At 43.3% G+C, this 27,291-nt stretch overlaps 1 protein-coding gene across 4 annotated transcripts in view; it reads left to right on the top strand.

Annotated features, from left to right (window-relative positions):
• The window catches only part of GRM3 (glutamate metabotropic receptor 3), a 172,564-nt gene that overhangs the window by 108,986 nt on the left and 36,287 nt on the right, over positions 1 to 27,291 (top strand). For all 4 annotated transcript variants that reach the window (XM_050936827.1, XM_050936828.1, XM_050936829.1 and 1 more), the window contains one exon: positions 10,895 to 11,750. In XM_050936827.1, coding sequence (XP_050792784.1) covers positions 10,895 to 11,750 — 856 coding nt within the window. The remainder of the gene's footprint in view (positions 1 to 10,894; positions 11,751 to 27,291) is intronic.

The raw sequence follows: 27,291 nt of genomic DNA, 5'->3' as shown, positions 1-27,291 counted from the left end.
CTCAGACTGTCACAGTAAGAAAAGGCCCTAACCCTTTATATCCTAACAAGTGGCCACTAGTGAATATGCAGCTAGATGTTTACAGCTTAATTTCTAAGACTTCTGGCAGAAGAAAACGCTAAATAAAGGCATTTTTCTTTGTTTATTGGGGTTGCTTTTTCTTAATTTTTCCCTTTTGGCAGGCATGTTGTTAGATGGCATACATTAATGCAAAACAATAAGCCACTTAAAGAACGTTATAGAGGTTTAGTTACAGCTGATTGTTCCTTCATTCCACTGAGTAGTTCATATGCTGTACATGAGGATGGGTGGGCTGGGACTCCCAAGTCACTTCGCTTCTGTCTCTGTGTTTGATACTGAAGTTATAGTTCAATGGTTAAATTGGAACAGCAACCCTCGTGCATTGTAGTTATCCTTTCAGGACAAGATCCTCTAGTCCAATTGAGCTGTGCACAGTGCAGGACCCAAATGTATGAGAGAAGATAACCCTAAGCCACCTTTTATCTTAGTATCAGAGGGGTAGCCATGTTAGTCTGAATCTGTAAAAGCAGCAAAGAGTCCTGTGGCACCTTATAGACTAACAGATGTAGTGGAGCATGAGCTTTCATGGGTGAATACCCACTTCGTTGGATCCGATGAAGTGGGTATTCACCGATGAAAGCTCATGCTCCAATACATCTGTTAGTCTATAAGGTGCCACAAGACTTTTTGCTGTTTTCTATGTTAGGTACTTATAGAGCCCCCATTGCTGTGGATCTGAGTGTCTCACAGTCTTTAGTGTACACACCTGTGAAGTACTATTTTCTCTATGTTACTGATGGGGAACTGAGGCACAGCCTCAGACTGCACTGCAGATATGCCTGCATGTGTTTTCCAGCTTGAGCAGACATTCCCACACTAATGCTGATTGACCTTGAACTGTCGCTACAGCATACTTGAATAAGATTCCATCGGAAACGCTGGGTCCATACTCAGGTGGCTAGCTTCTCTCACTACTTGTGCCACTGTGGCTACATTTGTACCTTTAGCGCACTGGTTTGATCAGACCTGGCACGGGTATGTCTACACATGTGGAAATTAAATTACCCCTTCCAGTGGTAGCCTAGTGTTATGCTGCCTGGTATGGGACACAGCGAAGAGCACCAATCTCAGGCCAGACTGCCAAAATATAGGGCACGTACCCTAAATTGGTGGTATATTCTCTCCTAAGATTTCACCAAGCCAGTAACAAAAGTGAGCTCTTGTATCACTGCACTATTTCACAGAGCGCACACAACAGAGCCCGAGGCACTCCAGCCCCTGGTTACCACCCAGACAGCTGGACTTAGTGAAAGGGTTATTAAAAATCAAAATTCACTGCACGTTAGGTTCTTCCAATTCCAAAGTCAACACGTAGTTTCAGAATTTCACCAAATACCACAATGCAGCCTATCTTAAGTAAACCAACTAAACATTTATTTAAAATAAAAGAAAAGGAGAGACTTATTAAATGATTAAAGGAATCATATACATTACAATTAATTTCAGAGTCTCTAGGTCAGGATAACAGCAGTCATGGTTAATCTGCTTGCTTGCAATAAGGTCTCTCTGGATCACTCAAAAATATTGAGGGTCATCAGTCCTTTGTTGAAAGCTTTCCTCTTGTTGGAAAATCATAGTCCAGAGAAATGGAGCAGGATTGAAGGCAAAGAATGATGTCATAGTCTGCAATTTATACCCTTTCGTCCAGGTGCATGGAAAGTTACTGGCACAAACGTGGAGTCCTGGATCACATGTACCTTGCTGAGTCATGAGGCATTCATTGCCTACCTGCTGCCAGAAGCAACCCCGGGGGTGTGTAGGGAAGTGAACCCAAGTCTTCTAAATCAGGACCCTAACTTCAGAACCTCCTTCTTTTTTTCCCTTTACTACTCCCCTATTTGTAGATCTGGTCTGGCCTGTGGTGACCCTAGAACAGCTTGATGGCCTGTGCGACCGGAGTTGGTGTTCTCAGTCCAGATCACGAGCAGTGCACAAGAAAGAGTAGTTCAGAACTACACTATATGAACAGAGCCTACACCAGTTTATTACTCATGAAGAGACATGACACAAACCCAGGTCACTGAGTCCCTCACTCTCACGAGCACTACATTTACCTACACGTGTTTTGAAGGAAAAGCAGCTTTGTTGTAGGGAACATCTGTTTCAATTCTCTCATGCATATCACTCCTTTGTAAATCAATTTTCCCTATTATCTGCCTACCTAAAATGACCCCCTATGCACTTATATATATATATATATATATATATATATATTTGGATTAAGAAAAATAGCATGAAAAAGCCAAACATGAAAAGTAATCGAAGGCATTATCATTGCATACAGGGATAAATGTGTTTGCTGGCCACATTCTGACCTACATTTGCCCCTGAAAACACTGCAAACAAAACGGTTTCCAAGCTACTTGGAAGGTATGTTGGCAGTTGTGCCTGTTTCTTAGAAAACCTGGGTCCTTGGCTCTGCCAGTGGCTCACTGTGAGATCATGGATGAGTTACTTACCCTGCCTGTGTAAAATGTAATTTCTAGTACCTACCTTTTGTTCCAGGAGTGCTGTGAGGCTAAATTCATTAAGGTTTGTAAAGCGCTATGAGATTCTCAGTGGAAGGAGAACAAAGTATAGTTATCTAACAAGATGTCTCATATGTTAATTGAATGTGACCCGATACATGGTAAAGCAGTTATATATAATAACACTATTGTAGCATCTTTCCTACCAAAGTATCCCACTATGCTTTCCAATTAAATACGTGTATTTACATATAACCAAGCAGTGCAAAATATGTTGGTGATAAGGAAAAGGGGAATTTTTGACCAAAGACATTAGAGCAAACCCCACCTCTAGCCAAAAGTGGCATGGTATATTCGATGCCCGCACAGGGCAGATGTAACCCACACACCTCCTGGGTGTGGTGTTCTGCCCCATCTAGTGGCACCAAGACCACTTAAAGAGAGAGAGAGAAAATGAGTCTGCGCTACGGCCTTAGCTAACAGCCGGTTGGCTTTTAGCTCATGTGCTGGAGGCTCATGCACTAAGCTCTAGAGGTTCCTGGTTTGATTTGGCCGCTGATGACTGGGGTCTGTCAGCATTACAAGTGGGGGCTTGTCTGGGATTTCAGCTGGGAAGTCTCTGAAGCTCGGGATGTGCTGCCTCAGCTAGGGGAAGTATGTAACCCACACACCTCCTGGGCGTGGTGTTCTGCCCCATCTAGTGGCACCGAGGCCACTTAAAGAGAGAGAGAAAATGAGTCCACTCTACAGCCTTAGCTAACAGCCAGCTGGCTTTTGTCTCATGCACTAAGCTCCAGAGGTCCCCAGTCTGTCAGCGTTACACATACAAAATATTATATGTTCAGATTTCATTGGTGCTCAGGAAATCTAGCTCAAACTGTAAAAGGAAGGCTTGAACCTGTGGTTTCTGAAAAGCGTAGGTGTTGCAAACCTGAAACCTAGACCTTCCACCATTTAGACTAATGAATGACAAGAAAATTGGGTGGGAAAACAAAATTATATGTTGAATAGCAGTGCCTAAGTCACTGCTCCTGGCAGTACCATTTTTTAAATGATTATTTTTCTTGTTTTTCACTTTCTTCAGAATTACAGATGAGCCCCTACTGGCACCTTCACTGCACTGTGGTGTGTAACACACACTGTTTCAGAGTGAAAGAGTAGGAATGATGACTTTAAAACAAGCAATTTTTGCCAAGCAAGTGCAGTTCAATGCAAGGCACTTATGGAAATGGCTCAAAGACTCTGAAAGGAACTGGGGTCTCGGTTGTCATTAGACTGACGAATGACAGAATTCCATCTGCACATAACAGGCTGAGTATATATATAGAAAGGTCATACAGCTAGGCCAGCTTTTTGAAACCTAAAGTTAGAGTCCTAAATCCATATTGTGACATTCTTTTGGGGTTACCTGGGGAGTCGAGTATGAATTACTACTCCCTGCATTCAGCAGGACGGTGCCCTGTCTGTTTCCACTAGGGAAAACTCTTCCCAGCCACTGGCTACTGGCAACACAGGCTCCCAGCTCCACAAGCCCCACTCTTTTCCTATGTAAGATAGCAATTGACACAACCCAGTTTGTTACACTCAAGTGCCCAATCCCTTGTCCTCTGAACACTCACAATGTACACTGATCCTCTGCCTCTGAGGAACCAATGCACCCCACCTGCTGGTTTATTTAACAGAGCTTGAGATAAAAATTCAAACAAAAGGTTTTGAAAACATAAGATTACAGGTAAATGAAAAACATAAAACACAATCTATAGCCTGTACTTATTAACAAGGTACTTTCCTGTCTAATAAGGTATTTCTCACCCAACGATTAGTTCTTCCAGTGCTTGTCCAGCGCATAAAGCTGGGATCCACTGTTCATAAGCCAAGCGCGCGCACTCACACACACACACACACACACACACACACACACACAGCCTCCTCTTATAATGGATAACTACTTGGGCCAATCTTCTGCTCTTATGCAATCCTAGGCTATTGTCTCTTAGCACCCCACCACCACCACCTTTGAAAACTCTCTTGGGCTTCTTTTGTCTTTGTGAATCGTCACCCTGCATCTACTCCAGACAGTAAACACAGGCCATCTCTGTGGTAGCACATGAAATAAACCCCAGTCTACAAAGTCCCAGAGGACAACCTTAAGCACAACACTAGCCATCCTTCTTGTTACACATATCCTTACTCTAAATTTCTCAAAAGACCACTGCACTTGAAATCTCTCAGGTGTGGTCTGTGGTCAGAAGACAATTTGGGGTCAAAATCTGAAGTGACTTGATTATGCCATTTTTTTTATTTAGATTTAATAGGTATGATTGGCTTTAGGAAAATTCTTCAACATTTTTATTGGGCCATATTCCAAGACTGGCTATACTAGAAACTTTAAATTTGGTTTATTCAAGATTACTAGCACACAGTGGAAACAGATCCATCTCCTTTCAGTCACATGACAACCGCTGCAAATGACCAGCAAGACATGGCTGTGACAGGTTCAGTCACAGAGACTACCTTGGGACCATCACCTGACATGCTGAAATTACCGCTGAGCCCATTTTCCAGACCAGCTTAGGACTCCAGAACCCTGCTTTGTTGAGCCAGACATGCTAGCCTGCTGCAACACAGACCCAGGTCTGGTCCACACCCCCAAAGCTGCAGGCTTTAACCAAAAACTGCTCAGCAGATCATCTATCTCCAGCACCCAGACACCCAGCTCCCAATGGGATCCAAACCCCAAATAAATCCGTTTTACTCTGTATAAAGCTTATACAGGGGAAACTCAAATTATCCGCCCTCTATAACACTGATAGAGGTATGCATAGCTGTTTCTCTCCCCCCAGGTATTAATCACTTATTCTGGGTTCATTAATAAACAAAGGTGATTTTATTAAGTATAAAAAGTAGGATTTAAGTGGTTTCAAGTAATAACAGACAGAACAAAGTAAGTCACCAAGAAAAATAAAACAAAAACACTCAAGTCTAAGCCTAATACATTAAGAAACTGATAACAGATAAAATCTCACCCTCAGAGATGTTCCAATAAGATTATTTCACAGACTAGACTCCTTCCAAGTCTGGACCCAATCCTTTCTCTGGTATAGTCCTTGTTGGTCCCAGCAGTCATCTAAGGTGGAAACTAGGGGTTCTCTCATGACTGGAAGCCTCCTTTGTTCTGGCCACCCCCTTTTATAGCTATGGCACAAAGCCGGAATCTTTTGTCTCTCTGGGTCCCCACTCCTCCTTCTAAATGGAGAAGTATCAGATTTAAGATGGATTTCAGTATCATGTGACATGGTCACATGTCCTGTGAGACACCAGCCTCCATTCTTCTTGGGTTTCCCTACATGTACACAGTAAGGCTTGCGAGTAAATAAACCATTACAACCAATTGTCTTAGTCAATGGGACCCATCAAGATTCTAAGCCATCATTAATGGCTCACACTTTGCATAATTACAATGCGACCTCAGAGTTATACTTCATATTTCTAGCTTCGGATATAAGAATGATATATGCATACAAATAGGATGAACACATTCTGTAGATTATAAGCATTGTAATGATACTTTAGAAGAGACCTTTTGCATAAAGCAGATTCCAGTTACATTATATTCACATTCAAAGCATATTTTCATAAAGCATATGGAGTGTAACATCACAATGGCAACAAGGAAGAACATATCTTTCCTCGTCTCCTTCCAGATACAGCCCAAGAGCAACACTGTCCCATAGCTACCCATATGATCTGGATAGACTGATAGAAACACATTACGTGTCATAACTGCCCACTAGCAAGGGAAATGGCAGTGTGTAAAAAAGCATACACTGCACAACATAAATCTCCTAGCAAGTGCAATTAGGGATTATTATCATTATTTACTATTTATATAGCGCTGTTGGAGAACATGGCACTGTATAGTCGGAGAGCCGTGCCGAACAAATAACAGGTCACCACCCTGGGGGAAGCACTGACCAGAACAGTACAGAACAAAGAGCACAATACAGCAAAGAAAGGGAAGGGGTGGGAGGGTGTCACTGCAGCTGGAGTGTGTCACCGAACAGGAGGGGCTTGAGAAGTTTCTTTGGAGGAGGAGGCTTTGTATAAATTCATTTGGAGGCCGCTCCGAGCATACTGGGATATTCAGTCACATGCCTAATTCGGCCCTTAAAAAATTGAATCACACTGTGCCGGGACAGGATACTCCAGTCCCACCAGTATAAATGCCAAGATTGGATATGCTCCAACCAAACAGTGGTCCTGGTGGCACTGGATCGAATTCTCTGCTGGTGTATATGGGCACAGCTCTACCGAAGCCAGTGGAGCCAGCCCTTTCGCAGCAGCAGTGAATACAGCCCATTATGCCTCCAGAAGGACTTGGGGTGAGTGAATGGGGCAGCATAAGAACATAAGAACGGCCGTACCGGGTCAGCCCAAAGGTCCATCTAGCCTAGTATCCTGTCTACCGACAGTGGCCAATGCCAGGTGCCCCAGAGGGAGTGAACCCAACAGGCAATGATCAAGTGATCTCTGTCCTGCCATCCTTCTCCACCCTCTGACAAACAGAGGCTAGGGACACCATTTCTTAGGCCTGGTCTACACTACGTGTTTAAACCGATTTTAGCAGCGTTAAACCGATTTAACACTGTACCCGTCCACACTACGAGGCCCTTTATATCGCTATAAAGGGCTCTTTAAATCGGTTTCTGTACTCCTCCCCAATGAGAGGAGTAGCGCTAAAATCGGTATTACCATATTGGATTAGGGTTAGTGTGGCCGCAAATCGACAGTATTGGCCTCCGGGCGGTATCCCACAGTGCACCACTGTGACCACTCTGGACAGCAATCTGAACTCAGATGCAGTGGCCAGGTAAACAGGAAAAGCCCCGCGAAATTTTGATTTTCATTTCCTGTTTGCCCAGCGTGGAGCTCTGATCAGCACGGGTGGCGATGCAGTCCCAAATCCAAAAAGAGCTCCAGCATAGACCGTACGTGAGATACTGGATCTGATCGCTGTATGGGGAAACAAATCTGTTCGATCAGAGCTCCATTACAGAAGACGAAATGCCAAAGCGTTTGAAAAAAAAATCTACAGGCTACACAGTGCCGCATGACAAGCGTAACGGGAAGCCAGAGACTCAAATGGATGCTCATGGAGGGAGGGAGGGGGTACTGAGGACTCCAGCTATCCCACAGTCCCCAGCAGTCTCCAAAAAGTATTTGCATTCTTGGCTGAGCTCCCAATGCCTGTAGGTTCAAACACATTATCCAGCGTGGTTCAGGGAATAGATCGTCAATTTACTCCCCCACCCACCACGTGAAAGAAAAGGGAAAGAAAGCGTTTCTTGACTTCTTTCAATGTCACCCTACGTCTACTGAATGCTGCTTGTAGACGCGATGCTGCAGCAGTGAACAGCAGTATCCACTCCTCTCCCCTCCCTGGTGGCAGATGGTACAATATGACTGATATCCGTTGTCACCATCAGCCCGTGAGTGCTCCTGGCTGGCCTCAGGTGAGGTTGGCTGGGGGTGCCTGGGTAAAAATAGGAATGACTCCTGGTCATTCCCAGTAGATAGGACAGAACGGCTGGTAACCATCCTCATCATAGCAACTGGGGGCTGAGCTCCATCAGCCCCCTCCCGTTCCTGTGTAAAGAAAAGATTCTATACTGCCTGGACCATCATAGCAGCGGGATGCTGGGCTCCTCTCCTCCGCACAGCTTAATGTCCTGCCTGGACTGTCACAGCACCTGGAGGCTGCCTCCTCCTCATTTTATCTCACTAACAAGTCACTGTTTCTTATTCCTGCATTCTTTATAACTTCATGACACAAATGGAGGGGACACTGCCACGGTAGCCCAGGAAGGTTGAGGGAGAAGGAAAGCAACAGGTGGGGTTGTTGCAGGGGCATCCCCCCGTGAATGGCATGTAGCTCATCATTTCTGCAGGATCTGACACGGAGCAGCTGTGCTCTCTGATACACTGGTTCTCTAGTACACTAGCCCCATATTCTAGGCAGGACTGACTCTATTTTTAGAAACCATAAAGGAGGGATTGACTCGGGGAGTCATTCCCAGTTTTGCTTTTGTAAAGCATGATAGCAGCAGACAGTACAGAAAGACAGATAATCATCATCTCATTGCCAATTTACACTGGCAGCAGACAGTAGAGAACAACTGGTAACCATCTCTGCTATCATGAAAAAGCAAATGAATGCTGCTGTGTAGCGCTGGAGTATCGCCTCCGTCCGTGTCATCCAGTACACATACGGTGACTTTAAAAAAAAAAAGCTGAACGGGCTCCATGGTTGCCGTGCTATGGCGTCTGCCAGGGCAATCCAGGGAAAAAGGGCGTGAAATGATTGTCTGCCTGTAAGCCGGTCGTGTCGGGGCTCGTCCCTCTCAGGCACGGCGGGGAGCCAGGGCGCCTCCTAGCACGCCGCAGTCCGGGTAGGCTTAGCCCCTCCACAGGTGTTGAGGGGGGTACAGGGTCTGCAAACAAGATAGAGCCCCGGCCCTCTAGCCGGGGTCAGGGCTCTCAAAGTAAATAAGCCCCAGCCCTTGGGCAGGGCGGGGCCGTAAGAGTTCTAGGTAGCCCTGGCCCTTTGGATCAGGGCAGCGCAGTGGCAAAGTCAAAGGGGCCCAGCCCTTGGTTCGGGCGGGGCACCAAACACAAGTCTAGCTCGCTCTGGCCCTCTGGGTCAGGGCAGAGCAGTGGCAAAGTCAAAGGAGCCCAGCCCTTGGTTCGGGCGGGGCACCAAGCACAAGTCTAGTTAGCTCTGGCCCTCTGGATCAGGACAGAGCAGTAGCAAAGTCAAAGGGGGCCCAGCCCTTGGTTCGGGCGGGGCACCAAACACAAATCTAGTTATCTCTGGCCCTCTGGATTAGGGCAGAGCAGTGGCAAAGTCAACGGGGCCCAGCCCTTGGTTCGGGCGGGGCACCAAACACAAGTCTAGTTAGCTCTGGCCCTCTGGATCAGGGCAGAGCAGTGGCAATAGGCGGGAAGAGGGGGAGTCTGCCACCCGGTTGCGGGTGGCAGGGGGAACGCAGGCCCTCCCACTCCACTGCGTTCCAGCCCGGGGCCCTAGCAGCGGTCAAGACCCGCTGCGGTCAGTGGGGATCCTGGCCGCAACACACTGACATGGGTTTGGGCTCTTCAGGAGCCAAACCAGGGTCGGCTATCCCCGGGCCACTTCCAACCTCCCCCTCTCTGGGTACCTGGTCCTTGCCAGCATCGTCTGGGGGGTCCCAGACCATGGGCTCCTCCGGGTACCAGTCGTGGGGAAGCTCAGGCCACTCCTCGGGGTATCGGGCACACGGCAGGTCAGGCCGACGTTCCTCTGGGTACTGGGTCTGAGGCAAGTCCAGCCAGCGCTCCTCTGGGTAGTGGGCGCGGGGCAGGCTGGGCCCGGCGGGAGCCCGGGCACCAGCATCTGTCCTCTCTGGCAGCCTGCCTCCAACTGAGCGCTGGGGCTGGGCTTTTATACTTCCTGTCCCGCCCCTTGACTTCCAGGGGGTGGGGACAGGCAGTGCTGACTCCACCCACTGAGGCACCTGCTCTGGCTCGTCCCTCTCAGGCGCGGCGGGGAGCCAGGGTGCCTCCTTACACAGCCGTTGCTTTCCCGGAGGAAAGAATGACTGAAGACATTTAGCCAGAACCACCCGTGACAATGATTTTTGCCCCAGCAGCCACTGGGCTCTCAACCCAGAATTCTAAGGGGCGGGGGAGACTGCGGGAATTATGGGATAGCTATGGAATAGCTACCCACAGTGCAACGCTCCGGAAATCGACACTAGCCTCGGACCATGGACGCACACTGCCGAATTAATGTGCTTAGTGTGGCCGCGTGCACTCGACTTTATACAATCTGTTTTATAAAACCGGTTTATGTAAAATCGGAATAATCCTGTAGTGTAGACGTACCCTTACCCATCCTGGCTAATAGGCATTAATAGACTTAACCACCATGAATTTATCCAGTTATCTTTTAAACGCTGTTATAGTCCCAGCCTTCACAACCTCCTCAGGTAAGGAGTTCCACAAGTTAACTGTGTGCTGCATGAAGAAGAACTTCCTGGTATTTGTTTTAAACCTGCTGCCTATTAATTTCATTTGGTGACCCCTAGTTCTTGTATTAGGGGAATAAGCAGGATTTCAGGCTCCCTCCAGTACATTGATGCCATCAGAGATAGGGACAGGGTTGGACCTGTAGCCTCTGCTAGATACCCCATCTCCTCCAGGGCAGCTCACGCTAGAACAGCCATTGTTTGGTGCTTCATAGGTATGTTTGGTTCAAATTCGTAATTACCACCCATTAAAATGTGTCTTTTCCCTATTCCCTCCAGGTTGCAAATTTGCTGAGGCTATTCCAGATCCCTCAGATCAGCTACGCTTCCACCAGTGCCAAGCTGAGTGACAAGTCCCGCTATGATTATTTCGCAAGGACAGTCCCCCCCGACTTCTATCAAGCAAAAGCAATGGCTGAGATCTTACGGTTCTTCAACTGGACCTATGTGTCAACGGTTGCCTCAGAAGGAGACTATGGAGAGACAGGGATCGAAGCCTTTGAACAGGAGGCTCGCCTCCGGAACATCTGTATTGCCACCTCAGAGAAGGTTGGCAGGTCCAACATCAGGAAGTCCTATGACAGTGTGATCAGAGAGCTGCTTCAGAAACCCAACGCAAGAGTGGTCGTGCTCTTCATGCGTAGCGATGACTCTCGGGAGCTCATTGCTGCCGCTAACCGATTCAATGTTTCCTTTACGTGGGTCGCCAGTGACGGCTGGGGGGCCCAGGAAAGTGTTGTCAAGGGCAACGAACATGTAGCTTATGGAGCAATAACCCTGGAACTTGCGTCCCACCCAGTTAAAGAGTTTGACAGGTACTTCCAAAGTCTCAATCCTAATAATAACCATCGCAATCCTTGGTTCAGGGACTTCTGGGAGCAAAAATTCCAGTGCAGTCTCCAGAACAGAAAGCCGCACAGAAAAGCTTGTGACAAACACTTAAATATCAACAGTTCCAATTACGAGCAGGAATCCAAGATCATGTTTGTGGTGAATGCTGTGTACGCGATGGCCCACGCTTTGCACAAAATGCAACGGACACTGTGCCCCAACACCACCAAACTTTGCGATGCCATGAAACTTCTGGATGGCAAGAAGCTGTATAAAGATTACCTACTGAAAGTTAACTTCACAGGTAAAAGAAAGCATTTGTTTGTGGCATGCAGTGTGTGATGTTTGCTAATGTGACTGGAAAAGTTAAATACCTTTATTATTCTTATATTATTTATCACTTATATGATAGGGATCAGGGCCCTTTTGTGGTAGGTGCTAGAGTAAGAGACACTTTTTACATTAGTCCCCACTGCAGTAAGGTACTTACATACAGACATAACACTGAGCATGTGAGAAGTCCTATTGATTATGCACATTAAAGACCTCCCTGAAGCCGGGCTCTACAGATCTTGCCATTTAAATTGCTTACAAAATGTAAAAAGCTGTGTGAAACTAACATATGGAGGTGGCAGAAGGTGGATAATGTGATAATGATACACGCATGTTTTCATGGGGACTAGCTGTGCTCACAATGTAGCTCACTCCCTGCCTCACAATTGTCACTGGCACTGTTTAGTCTTTTATTAACGTATCACCATAACAGGACAAAGTAGTTCCATAGGGCAAACAAATAGAAAATACAATATTATAATTCCCTTGGGTTTATATGTCTATCACCCTCCCTAGGCACATATGTCACACTCACATTTGTGGGAATTATTGAAGTGAGTTGCTTGGATGACCTGTTTGACGCAAAGGGAACACCCTGCTGTAGTTTGCCTGAGAGAAACCGAGAGGTATTGCATGTGTGATACAATACACTTGGCCCCAGGAGTCAGGCAGCACTGGTGAGAGCTTCATAAAAATGGGCTTCACCTCAAACTTGAGATCGGGATTTGAACCTCATCAAGGTTTAGGGCTTTTCTTGGGTTTTGGCTCAGGTCATGGGCCAGATTTTCAAAAGTGCTCAACATCCACAGCTGGAACGAGTTTTTCAAAAGAGTTCGGCAGAAACCAGCATTTCTCATTGAGAATGAGAAGTGTTCTCAATGGAGGTAGCTGGGAGATGAGCACTTCCAAAAATCTGTGCCTAAAAGTGTTCATACAATCAGGGCTGCCCAGGGGGGAGCAAGTGGGGCAATTTGCCCCAGGCCCCGGGCCCTGCAGGGGACCTCATGAGAATATAGCATTCTATAGTATTGCCACATTTTTTTATGGAAGGGGCCCCCAAAATTGCTTTGCCTCAGGCCCCCTGAATCCGCTGGGTGGCCCTGCATACAATGGATTGGACCATCCACTAGATAGGTGCATGCGTTATTTCATCCCTTCCTGAACACATCAGTACACACCATGCACACAAGCACATAGATAATATATGCACAGAATCCGGATGCATTGTGATTACATTTTATTTATTTATTATTTTATGTGTAGCAGGAAATAGCATGGTGGTTATATCTTTTTAGGTTTTAAATCTAATGGAAAGGGGGAAATACAAATCTTCCCCCTTTTAACGTGAGCAGAATGTTTTCTATTTATTTTGTTAATTAAGCCAGATTTTGAAGCCCTTACTCCCAATAATGTGCAGTTACTCATCTAACTAGTTCCACTATCCAGTCAGATGACTCAGATAAGTAACAGTTCACCAGTGAGAATGCAGAATTCATAATCTTTAGATTATTAGCAAGCATTTATGTTAAACTCTAGTTACTTTTATGAAATTAAATTCACGTACTACTAATAGAGTCTAACATCACAGACTAATAAACTGCTACCCAATCAAATTCAAGATCACAAATTAAAGTGAAATGGGAAACAGTTTTACCATCCTGCAAATATTTTCGAGATTTTGAAAAATTTTCACATCCTGAATTGGAACAAAAAGTTGAAATCTTAGACATTTTCGCTAACTGAAAATAAAAAAAAAATTGGTTCAGGCTAATCAAAACAAAATTTGATTTTTTTATACTATAAATTAAATTTTTAAACAAAACATTTCATTTTGAAAATGTAAAAACAGGATGTTTTGACAATGTTGCAACTCTTTTTTTCAAAAATTGCTCACACCAGGAAATTCATTGAAATCAAGCCTTTGCCATTCAGTTTCAGTAAGCTGGCATTTTCAGATGAAAAAAACATTTTGTCAAAAGATTTCCTACCAGCTCTATTGCAGAGGTCTTTCACTGGTATTATCAAAAACAATGAGCTATGCCAGCTGTATGATCTGATTAGTTCTTATTATTTTGGAGTCAGTTCTCAGTTATAAGCTGGGATGGGTGAACTGCTAGCCCATTGAAGTCAAGGGGAGTTTTGCTATTGATTTCAATGGGGTCAGGATTTCACCCATGATCTTTACTAGTTGCTGTTAGGCTCTGGATGTGACATTAATACAATCTCTACCAAATACTAGAAATCTTTCAGAATACAATTACCTGGCATTTTTTACTACCCACTTGCAAATTTTTGACTAACACTGCTGCCATTTAGACCTATCAGAGGCTTGTTGCTTCATCTTGTCACAAGCTATGTAAATTCTACCTGCATCCATGCCATGTATAGACCACACATTGTATTCTGGGAATTTCAAGGGTAGCTCAATTGCAGCAGCATTTGGGATTCCATTGTTTGCAACACAAAATTGCACCAAAGGACACATCCAAAAATGCATCCCAGTGGGGATGGAGGATGGTGTGGAACTTACTTACACAGCACTTATACCAGTGCCAAGTCAGATTCTGAATGCTGACGTTTCCTTAGCCTTGTTAATAGTTCATTACTCTCCAAACAGGGTCGGGTCTAGGTATTTTGCCACCCCAAGCACGGCAGGCAGGCTGCCCTCGGCAGCTTCCCTGCAGGAGGTCCCCGGTCCAGCAGATTTGGAGGCAGCCTGAGGGAGGTCCACCGAAGCCACGGGACCAGCGGACCTTCCACAGGCAAGCCACTGAAGGCAGACAGCCCTAGCAGCGACCAGCAGAGCACCCCCCGCAGCTTCCTGCCCCAAGCACGCTTGGCGTGCTGGTGCCTGGAGCACCCCCCCCCCCCGCCTCCAAAAGAATCAGGAAAGAAATGTAACAAGAATGATAATCATATTCAGAAATACAGACACAAATAGTTATTGAACACTTTAGCGTTGTTAGGGAGAAAACTGCCTCATATAAATTTATCAGAAGGGTAGCCGTGTTAGTCTGGATCTGTAAAAGCAGCAAAGAGTCCTGTGGCACCTTATAGACTAACAGACCTTTTGGAGCATGAGCTTTTGTGGGTGAATACCCACTTCATCAGATGCATGTAGTGGAAATTTCCAGGGGCAGGTATATATATGCAGGCAAGCTAGAGATAATGAGGTAGTTCAATCAGGGAGGATGAGGCCCTGTTCTAGCAGTTGAGGTGTGAAAACCAAGGGAGGAGAAACTGGTTTTGTAGTTGGCAAGCCATTCACAGTCTTTGTTTAATCCTGAGCTGATGGTGTCAAATTTGCAGATGAACTGAAGCTCAGCAGTTTCTCTTTGAAGTCTGGTCCTGACGTTTTTTTGCTGCAGCATGGCCACCTTAAGGTCCGCTATAATGTGGCCAGGGAGGTTGAAGTGTTCTCCTACAGGTTTTTCTATATTGCCGTTCCTAATAGCTGAATAAATTTGTTAGTCTCTAAGGTGCCACAAGTACTCCTGTTCTTTTTGCGGATACAGACTAACACGGCTGTTACTCTGAAAGAAATCTAGTAATAGCTCTTCAGTCTAGCAGACAAAGGTGTAAGACTATCTAATGGCTGGATGCTGAAGCTACTCAAATGCAGACTAGAAATAAAGAGCAAAGTTTTAACAGTGAGAGTAATTAAATACTGGACAATTTAACAAGGGCTGTGGTGGATTCTCCCTCACTAGCAATTTTTAAAACAAAATGGGCTGCTTTTCTGATCTGCTGTAGTTCAAGTGCAGTGTTGGACATGAAGCAGGAATTAATACAGGGAAGATGTATGGCCTGTGTTATGCAGAAGGTCAGACTAGATGATCCCTTTGGGCCTTAAATATCACTGCACATTAACCTTTTCCAGCAGCATGAGCAGAGGGAGGAGATAACTCAATCTTTCATGTCAAGCGTCCATCAGTGTGAATGGAGAGAAGAGTAATTTATATCCAGATGCTCACCACAAGTAGTTGGATCAGAGAACTCAAAGCCCAGTTCATATATTTAGATTCACACACCCTTACCCGCTCCTTAGTTGTTGTCTGGGGTCCCATAAAGGCAAAGACTGACTCTACTTCTGATTTTTAAAATCCCCATAATCCCCCCTGAAAACAGAAGTATAATACTTAGTGTTCAATATTGCCCATCGGCTGCCAACAGAGAGCTCATTTCAGTTACTTCCCTTCTCTATACTCTTCAGCCCACGGGATTTATGCTCATTTCTGAGAACAACAACGTTTTACAGCCCCCAGTCTGCAATTTATTCAGAATACTGTGGTCCAAGACATATTTTCTTAGCCTCAAGAATTCAAGAGCTAGTACTTAAGGTGCCTTTTGATTGTCTTGTGTTGTTGTCTTTTGGGGGGTTGTGAAAAGAACATAGGCATTATATTGAGCTGAAGGTAGAGTTAGCAACAGCAGCTGGAATGCAGGCTGAGGACTTGCTGGTCAAAAAAGTGTTAAAGGTGACTATCAATGATCAGTAAAACCAAAGCAAATACGGAGTAAATTCTCTTCAACAAGCACTAAAATTATATTGTAACAAGCTGTATAAGAACAGCCATACTGGGTCAGATCAAAGGTCCATCTAGCCCAGTATTCTATCTTCTGACAGTGGCCAATGCCAGGTGCCCCAGAGGGAATGAACAGCACAGGTAATCATCAAGTGATCCATCCCCTGTCTCCCATTGCCAGCTTCTGGCAAACAGAGGCTAGGGACACCATTCCTGCCCATCCTGGCTAATAGCCATTGATGGACCTATGCTCCATGAACTTATCTAGTTCTTTTTTGAACGCTGTTATAGTCTTGGTCTTCACAACATCCTCTGACAAAGAGTTCCACAGGTTGAGTGTGCGTTGTTTGGGGTTTATGTGCACCATTGCCCTCTACTAAGAGCTGAGTGAAATTTTGTTCAAATGCAGATTCGGTGACATCAAATTCTTTCACGACCATGTGCCTATTTCACCAATTATTTGTTTCTTTAAAAAAAATTCCAAAATAATCAAAATGTTTAGTTTTAAAACTTTCAAAATGAAACATTTTGACTTTTTGGTTTCAAAACAACTTTTTGTTTCAAAATTTCCTTCCATTTTATTTTCAAATATTTTAAAACATTTTTAAAATCTCCAAATCAAAATGAAATGTTTTTATTTTGTTGAAACAAAACATATTTGACCTGAAAGGATTTTTTTCAACATTTTGATTCATCAAAAAATTCTAAAAAAAATCATTTTCAGTCTAACTAGAAAAGATTTTTTTAACGTTTTGAAATTTCCAATTAGCTAAAAAATCCATTCTTCACATGGCTCTACTTCTACTATATGTAATCTCAGCTGTAGCTCATAGGTTAAACTGTTAAAAACTAAAGTTCCCCAATTCTAAAGGCCATGGGCAACTCAAGCACTCTCCTCTAGGCCTAAGCAGGCCCTGCTCTCTCTTGACAGATTAGCAATAGGCACACTCCAACCCCCAATGTCTGAATGTCTCCCTGGAATTTCCAGCCCCTGGTCCACCGGACACACTCAGAATCCACAAATTTGCTGCTTCCAAAGAAACAGTACACCCCAGCTTACCAGTTTCACCACAGATCACAACTCCACTTGACACACAGCACTTAGATCTATTTATAGTGAAATCAAGTAAAAGTTTATATAATAAAGTACAGAGATTTAAGTAATAGCAAGTAGAAGTATGGGAAACAAATGGTTACATATAAAATAAAAACATACCATGCATTCTAGAACCTAGACTTACTTAACTGGATGCTTTCATGTCTTATAAAGCAATTCTCACCCAAATTCTTTTCAGCGTTTTACTGCCAGGCTTGGCTATGATCTTCCATTCATTAGACAAGTCACTCTGTCAGCTTGCCTCCTCGGTGAAAGATCCAGGGTGTCTGCACTGCTAGATATATCAGAAAAATCTGTTTTCCTCATTCATAAACAGAATAAACTCCCTGATGTTTTTTCCCGCCCTGTATACTCCTTTCTTATATATTTTCTAATCTTCTAATCAGCATCTGGCTCAGAAAGCAAATAGGCCTCCATTGTGAGGCACCCAGTACACAATGACCAGACAGGGAGATAAGTGTCTATTATCCCTTGTGTGAAAAGAACCTGTCTGAGACATGTCTCCTGCTAGTTAAATGCCTTAAGAACATAATTTTCAGTATAGAACCATAACTCCTTAAATATTATTTGTACCTACGTTTTGCCAGGATTATGCTGATCAGTGGGCTACTTGGTAGAGACCTCAGATGCCACCTTTAGTGAATTATTTTGCATCAATCTGACCTAAGGGATCATTGTAAAATCCAGTGTGTCCCCTCTGCCAGGATGTCCCTGCGTCACAGTCCCCTGTAGCACAGTCATGGGATGTTGGTGTTGGAGGATCTGGCTACAGTGCTTGCTATTGTCTAAAGCTCTGAATAGCCATGGTGTACAACCAAGTGACAGCCACAGAGTCCTACATGCCATTTGTATTATGCACTGCAGCACTGAGACTGGATGATTTAGTGGATTGCACATGCCATGCAGACCCTTTTATCTCTAGGTCCCATCAAATGTAGGTTAGTGGGGTAACCAAAAATTAATATGATGGGATAGCAGTTCAGTGGCATATGTACATTGAATTGGTGGTGTCTTTCCACGAGTCTAGTGCCATCATAAAAAATTGCCATTACAATTGGCAGTAATGGGTAGCTTCCTTGACAATCTGAGCAAAAGGCACAAGGATTGAATGGAACTGGAGAGTGAACTACCCTCTTACCTTCTCAGGTAGTCTTTGCTAGTCAAGGTTCAGGCACAGTGGGTCAGGCAATATTCATTGCCACAGCATATGTCCTATCTGCTTTATGAACAAACACTCTGATTTCAGTGGGAGTTAGGCGCCTCAATACTTTTGAGATTCTAGGCCAAAGTACTGGCCAAAGATGCCACCAATCAGTTGCCTGGCATGAACACTAAACTTTCCTATTCAACAAAGAAGGAAAAATGAAGGATTATACAGCCACTGAGCAGCAAAGATAATTCTTCCCAGTGCTTCACAATTCGCAAAGGACTCTGGGAAGTATGTTACAGCTGGACAGCACCAGGCATGCCTACATTCCTAAAAAGTCTGCAGAAACCAAAACACAGCAACAGAGCCAAAATGGTAATAGCAACATAGTTAGATGACTGAACTTTGATGTCTCTGATACAGCAAACAGCTCTTGATCTCAGTTTCTTTCATTTGAATATTTATATTTCCTACAACTTGTTTCAGCTGAGCTGATCAAATATACATACCGAATATAAATATAATATTCTCTGCCTGGTTCGTGACTTCTCATCAGTTCCCTTGGCCATATTGATAAAATAACCTTTCGATGTTATAAACTCTAGGGCATACTCTGCCCTTTCAGGAGTGTAACTGAGGGCAGAATTTGACACTCTGTTTATTGAGCATTGCACATATGTCTGAAAAACTGAACAATGTTCTCAGCTTTCAGATCACATATCTGAGAGCCAGAAGGCTCAGTAACCTAATTTCCCTAAATCACAGGCTTGCTATGTTTTGCCTACTGCATGTTTTATAATAATTATTATTATTTTATCTTTTGTTTAACTGCCAAATATCATCCTGAATTCTAAATGTCAAAAGACTCCACAAAAGAAGAGATTCAAACTAGCAACTACACTCATCTGGAAATTTTCATCTTCAAATCACTAAATTCACTTCTGCAACTTCATTGGCTTCCAGAACAAGAGGCGAGATAAGCATTTCAATGGGATTATATTATTTGTTATCTCTGTGGCACCATATATGTGCACAGCATTCACACATAGATGAAAAGCGAGTAGGTTTGAGTCCACACAAAGTAACATCACTGAGCTTAAATGGAATAACGCAGTGTGTGAGATGAGCCAGACTCTGTGTCCTACTCCATAGAGTTTACAATCTAATTTGGGAGCATGAACCCAGTAAAAAGGGCCAGATGTTGCCACACTTGCTCAGTACTTCATTCTATACGTAGTCACAGTGAAGCCAATGGCAGTCTCTGTATAGTAAGGCACTATTACATAGGAGTTAGGGTGCCAGAGTCTGGCCTCCAACTAACAAGACAATGATGGATATGATTAAATAAGGATGATTCATAGATTCCAAGACTAGAAGGGACCATTGTGATCATCTAGTCTGACCTCATGTATTACACAGGCCCTAGAACTTCCCCAAAATAATTCCTAGAGCAGATCTTTAGGAAAGAAACCACCCAATCTCGATTTAAAAATGGTCTGTGCTGGACAATCCACCATGACCCTTGGTAAATTGTTCCAACGGTTAATGAGAGGGACGCAATCAGCATACACAGGGATTGGGAAGAGTACACCTCTTATAGAGGGCAGTTATTCCATGAAAGCCTGATGCAAATCCAAAAGACTCCTATTGACTTCGAAGGGACTTTGGATCAGGTCTGCAGAAAATGAGTTATTTGAGTTGATGATGACTTATTTGTATTTTGTTAGTGCTCATATACAGCTAGCACACCATCCCCGCACACAGAGCCAGGCCACTCATTTGGAAGAACATTGGTCATTCACAAATTTAGTGTTTCCTCACTTTTATAGGTGTGTATTACTTACATCAGAAATGCAGCATCATGAACCTGATATTATGGAAAGGGACCTTTACACCTAACAGATAACACCAGCAGCATTTTAAGTTTCCTGCCTGAATCATTTTTATGTCCCTTATTTTGGGTCTGCATCTCACATTGCATTCTGCATGTGAGCCTTCGCAGGTTGAAAGGTAGCCTTGTATATATTTTTTTGCATGTTTTTGTTGGATATTTAGATTTTTAAATATATAATTTTCTTACTTTATAAAATAGTTTAATATTTATATTCATTATTTTAACGTCTTCACTTCTGATCTCAAAAGTATTGGTGTAAATCAGGAATAACCCTACTGACATTTGTTATCTGTAAATTTTCAGAACATTTTATTTGAGTCTGTTTCAGACTATCTGTCATTCCTTTCAACTATGGCTTTAGTTATTATTTATTCCTTATTCCTAGTGTGTGATTGGTCAGTGAAGTCACATGACATTGTTTCTGTTCCCTGGCTGGCAACGGGGAACTTTAAAAAATAGGAGATGGGAAATCAAGGCAATTCTGAGGTGGTCATGTGAACACTTCCAGCACAAATCTTAGCACAACTATACATTTGTGCAAATATTCACAAGATTTTCATTTTTCTGCAAACATTCTTATGAATAAAAAAGTCACTTGTATGGAAAATTGATGAGAATGAACAAAAAGGTTTGGGAGTCCTATTATAACAAATTCACCCTTATTATTCATGTGAATGTTTATGAATGCTTTCATTGAACTATTCACTTGAGCTAGCCTGGAAATGGTTTTCCCATCCTACAAATATTTTCAAGAGTTCACATTTTTTCCTAAATTAGGAAAAATCTCAAACTCTCATTAGTGTTTTTAATCCCAAAAATGAATAATGTTTTCATTTGAGGTCAACTGAGACCTTTTAAAGTTTCAAAACAGTTCATTACACTTCCAGTATTTTGCTTACATTTAATTTAAAATTTCTAAACAAAATGTTGTTTCAAACAAGAAAGCCAGAATTTTTTGTTCCAAAAATGTCAAAACAAAACATTTTAATAATTTTGAAACCTTTTTTTGCAACATTTTTTCAAGTCAGGGAATTCATCAAACCTGACCCTGATTTGTGAAGTTTTCGTTTCAACAAATCAGCATTTTTAAAATTAAAAACACATTAAAAAATGCATTGAAAAATTCTTGATCATCTGTAGTATACACTCAGAACCAGCCAGTAGACAACCTGTATGTATTGAAAGCAAATTCAATAAGGAACAAGCTCTACACAGTAGCTAGGCAGGAATATTTTATGTGGGATCATTGTTCTGAAATTGACCTCCCACACAATTCCCATTATAGTCAGTAGTAATTGGATCTGGACAATGTGTCTTTCTTTTTCTGTTGTTTAATACACATTTTAAACATGTAGAAAGCATTTCAAACAGAGTCTAGTTTAGCATCAGTGCATTTTTATTGGCAGAAATTAGTAATAATGGAATATAATATTTCATAGCTTTTATCCTGAGAGTCATTTCCTTGTTTTCCCTTCCTGCCATGAAATCATATTTTATACAAGGACTTAACTAGCTAACATACTATACTTCTCCAAGGAAAGGCTGCGCTCAGGGATCAGAAGCAGAGAGCTTGCAAAAGCAACATCTACAGGCTGGTTCCTTCAGTTGCAATTTCTCACATTATGATGGAGACATGGGAATGTTTCTTTGACCTGACCTCTCCCACACTTTGAACTAACAACGGAACAGTGGTCAGGAACATGCTGAGCCCTGAAAGGGGTGGAATGTCCTAGGTCAAGTCAATAGCAAACCATCTGGTCAATTGAGATGCAGCATTGACGGACCACAAAGGGAAACGTGTCCATTGCTAACTAGCCAGAAAGATGGTGTCTGCAATATTGGGCCTTCAAGGGTGAGGGGCATAAAGCAGAGGAAACTTGTAGGCTCATTAGCATGCCATTTAAGGCCTAAACAACCAATTCCTTAATGCACAGGAATAATGGCACAGGGCCTAATGCAGAAGTGATACAAAAGATGGAGGAAGTTACACATTGACTAGTGGGTGTAAATTGATGTAAATCACATACTGAGGGCTGTACCCCATTTTATCTTGCACCTCCTTATCCCCGCCTGTGGGTGTTTTTTTTGGCTTCAAGCCCATTCTTCCACTTGCCAACATGTAATCTAATCCACTATTTATGTCACCTCTAAATTTAGCCCAGTGGCTATATTTATATAGTGCCTTTTATCCAGAAAGATCCCACTTTAGAATCGTTGTTCTCAGATGCATGTGCACCACTCTCTTTTAAGTTAATGGGAGTTTCATACTCTATTGGCCCACACGGATGTTGGTCCCTCCATTCAGCACAAATGCTGGCACTTGCCACTGTTGGAAACCAGTTACTGGACTAATTGGACACTGGAAATGATCCAGTGTGGCAATTCCTAGGTTCCTAGGAAATGTAAGTACTTCTCTAAGCCACAACCCAACAAGAAGTGAAGTGTAGGATACCCAATAGAACTGGGAGCAATTTCAGGTGGGCACAATGGGTGAAATTTTCCCTGGTGCAGAAGGCTGGCACTGGGCATATGCACCCACTTAAGTCCTACCTAACCCCTGTTTCTGAGGGCTGGGTTGGGACATAAGTGGCACTTATGCCCTGCACTGGCCTTCTGCACAGGGGTGAAATTCCCCCATATTGATTCCCAAGTGGAATTTGCCCAGGGCTTCACATGTATACATCTACTCTAAAATGTGACACCTCCCACAGCTTAGTGTCCTATGCATGTACCCATACTAGGCACATGGATTCAGTGCTGAGGAAAGAATGCCACCTTCCAGCTGATCAGCACTGAATGATGACAAAAGAGATTCTGTTAATGGTAAATAGAAATTTTTATCAGGGAAGTTTGTTAAGCTTATTCTTTTGGTTTGCAAGGACCACTACGGTTTGCAAGGACCACTACAGTTTGAACAAAGAGAAAATGACTGTCTCCAACATGGAATTCCAGTATCCTGAAGAACAAAAATCCTCTTCTGACACTCTTTATAAAAGAAATCTGTTGTGTCACAGTAGGTTTGGAAGCTACGTTGTCAGTGCCCTTCTAAGTTCTCTACAACAGTTTTTCAACCTCTGCCTCTTGCTGGTCTATGTTTCCACCTTTATGCAGGGAAATACATTAATATTCCCTTTTTGTCTTTCCCCTCGAGTCCAGTGATTGCTCCTGCTGTTGCTTAACATTCAGTGGAGGAAAACATTGGGTGGAGGGGGTAAATTTGCGCATCATGGTTTATCCTCTATCCAGGGCCGGCGCTTCCATCAGGTGACTCTAGGCGGTTGCCTAGGATGCCAGGATTCGGGGGGCAGCATTTTGTGTGCTCCCCACTGGGCAATGGGAGCTTCCGGTTCCACTCCTGTCGCACTGCCGAAGAAGGACCTTCTGCCGACGTGCCACGGAAAACAGCGGTAGGCAATTGATCGGCTCAATGACTGCCGCTGTCACCTGCGGCATTTTGGCTGAGGGTCCTTTTCAGCGGCACGATGAGAGTGGAACCGGAAGCTCCCGTGCACCCCGTGGGGAGCACACCAAATGCCACCCCCCGAATTCTGCCTAGGGAGCCAGAAACTCTGGCGCCACTCCTGCCTCTATCCTTGGGAGTGGAGGAATGCGGAAGTATTAACAGGATATGCAACTTGCACGTTGTTGGTAAAAGAGATTTCAATGAACTCTGATGGCATTGGCAGGTGACTTGTCAGCTTTGCATCTGGGAGGACATGATACACATGAATAACTTAAAAGCCAGTAGTGGGCATCTTTTATTTCACCATCCCTCTATTGTTATTCACTAGTGTGCATAGTGTAACTTCACATCTGACTTGGATGACTAGGCATTTTGGACATTAGTAAGATATTTTCCTGCATGGTGGTTTAACCGCTTATGATATTAGATGTAATTCCTACATCTTGTGTCTAAGGCAGGAAAGATCCCACAGAAAAGGTATTGACTAGCCCAAGCCCCAACTTAGCAAGGCACTAAATCAGTGGTTCCCAAACTTTAACAACCTTTTTCACTAAAATATCAAGTCTCACGATCCCTTTCTAAAAATGAATATTTCCAGGGATTTTCTCCTCTACCTGAGTATAAATTATAAAAGCAGTGATCTTGGAAATATAAAATTTGTTTTTATGACACGCTTATTACACATTATTTATTATTATTATTATTATTATTATTACTACTATTTATCATTACAGTATTTTTATTACATTATGAAAACAGCAACATTCTTCCAAGATCTCACTTTCGTAGCTTGTATCACTTTGAATAAGCCTGTTATGAGACAAGGCTCTTATGTTTCATCAAGAAGCATCAGATGTGAAACAGCATGAAGGTATTTAAGAAGCCAACTCAAAGAGTTCCTCCTACACAAGCATTTAGGTCTTGAGCAGTCCAGGCAAACAACGCACGTTACAACAAAGCTTAAACTTATTCTTCATAATAATTTTAAAAACAATACTAGCTGCCTATTTAATTTTAAAAACAGCAAAAAATATCCACCTCCCTTTCCATTTCGTATAAGGAGTGTTGAAGTTTAAATCTCCTCAGTGTGATCGATATGCTTCCTTTGAGCTGCTTAGCTCTTGGAAGTCCAGGGGCTCCAGGCTGCTGGCCCCGTGCTGCCTGGAGTCCCTAGGGACAGCTCTGGCCGCCATTAGGGAACTTTTTCCTGAGAACCCCTGTAACATTTAGCGAACCCCAGTTTGGGAACCACTGCACTAAATGTATGTGAAGATTCTCACTGCAAGCATGAGCTCACTTGATTCTCCATTTGGAGTCTATATGCTCACACCTCCTCTACACTCATGTGCATGGCAAATTCACCTTATAGTAAGCAGCTGTGTACAAAAAAAAATTCTGGGAGTTGAACCCCTGCATGTTGTGTGGGGGATTATTATGGGGTGTTGAATCTGTTTACATTTCCAAGTGAAACTCAGGTCATCTTTCCCTTCCACCAATATTACACCCACTGTCCCAACCACTGTAATTGATCTGCTGAGCTACACTCTTCTCCATCTTAGCATGTCCTTTCCCCTCTGTATGGGCACGAGGGTTACTGTACCCAGAACAACATAGCATTATCTCGCTGTTCAAACTGTACAGCATTCTCTTATGCTTTATACGAATGGCATTTTACATTTAAGCTTAATTACCTTAAAGGGATTGCTCTGCTTGGAGTGCACTATATTCCCCTATTGGAAACACAATTTCCCTTTGCAAACATTCTCAGAATTATCAAATTGTATAGTAACTGCTGGAGAATTTTTAGTAGTTTTGTAAAAAAAACCCTACAAATATTATTGCATTACAAGTTATAAAATCCACATCTGTCAAATTTGGGAGCTCCTTTATATCAAGTCAATTAGACACTAACAGACAGCGGGTCTATTTCAAGGTTCATTTGGTTCCTATTTCTAAAGTCTGAAACTAGCTAATTAAAAACATTTTGAGCATTCTCTAGAAACATCTCTCTAATCCTCCAGATCCCCCACTCATGAGAAAAATGTCTTCACCATCATCATGCTTCAATATCTTAATCTCTGAGTCTATTCAAATTCCCTTCAGGTTTATCCAAAGAGACACAGATTAAGAAGGACTGACTGAATGTGATAGATATTCAGCGCCTAACCACCCATCTTCCATTATATTCAAATACAATCTGTAGGCTAGATTTTAAGGGAGGAAGGGATGGTGCATAAGCTGCAGAACTGCAGGAGCAGCCCTTAGGGGCACTGTACTTCAAAGACACAGAGGTGAAAAGGGGGTGTTGGTACATTACCACTGGCTTATACCAGCAGCACATTACAGCACAACCTCCAGGCCAGCTTGGCAACACTAGCCAGTGCATTGGAGAAGCTGAGCCAAAGTTCTACCCATCCTTCTCCCCACCAAATTCCAACTCACTGCTCCAGGGAAGGAGTAAATGGACATGCCCCTGCTTAGACCTTCGTGCTTGGTCCAACAATCTGAGTAGCTTGTTGTCATAAACAGCTAAGGGTTAATGTCTCTTTCACCTGGAAAGGGGTAACAAACAACACCTGACCAGAGGACTAATCAGGAAACAAGACTTTTTCAAATCTAGGTGGAGGGAAGTTTTGGGTGTGAGTCCTTTGTTCTTGGTCTGTTCTTTTTCTGGGCTCTGAGAGTGACCACAGGAATCTCCAGGCTTTCTAATCTTCTGTTTTCAAGTTGTAAGTACAAGGATAGTAAGACAATAGGTTTATATTGTTTTTTTTGTATTTACATGTGTGTAGTTGCTGGAATGTGTTAATTTGTATTCTTTTTGGATAAGGCTGTTTATTCATTTTTTCTTTTAAGCAATTGACCCTGTATATTGTCACTTTGATACAGAGACCATTTTGTGTCTTTTTCTTTCTCTTTATATAAAGCTTTCTTTTTAAGACCTGTTGGATTTTTTTTTAGTGGGGGCTCAAGGGGATTGAGTCTGCAGCTCACCAGGGAATTGGTGGGAGGAAGAAGACAGGGGGGAAGAGAGAATCTCTTTGTGTTAGATTTACTAAGCCTGAATTTGCATAACCTCTGGGTGAGGGGAGAGAAATATTTGATTTCTCGGTGTGGTGTTTCAAGGACTTGAAGCAGGGGATCTCCTAAAGTACCCAGGGCGGGGAAATCTGGGAGGAGGTAAAGAGGGAGAAGGGAAGTGGGTTATTTCCCTTTGTGGTGAGACTCAGGGCATCTGAGTCTTGGGGTTCCCCAGGGAAGGTTTTGGGGAAACCAGAGTGAGCCAGACACTGGAATTCTGGCTGGTGGCAGCGATATCAGATCCAAGCTGGTAATTAAGTTTGGAGGTTTCATGCTAGCTTCTC

This window comes from Gopherus flavomarginatus, chromosome 1, assembly GCF_025201925.1.
Source record: "Gopherus flavomarginatus isolate rGopFla2 chromosome 1, rGopFla2.mat.asm, whole genome shotgun sequence".
In the NCBI taxonomy this organism is placed as follows: Eukaryota; Metazoa; Chordata; order Testudines; family Testudinidae; genus Gopherus; species Gopherus flavomarginatus.
Note: the sequence above shows the minus strand (reverse complement) of the source record. Positions and strands in the feature narration are given on the sequence as shown.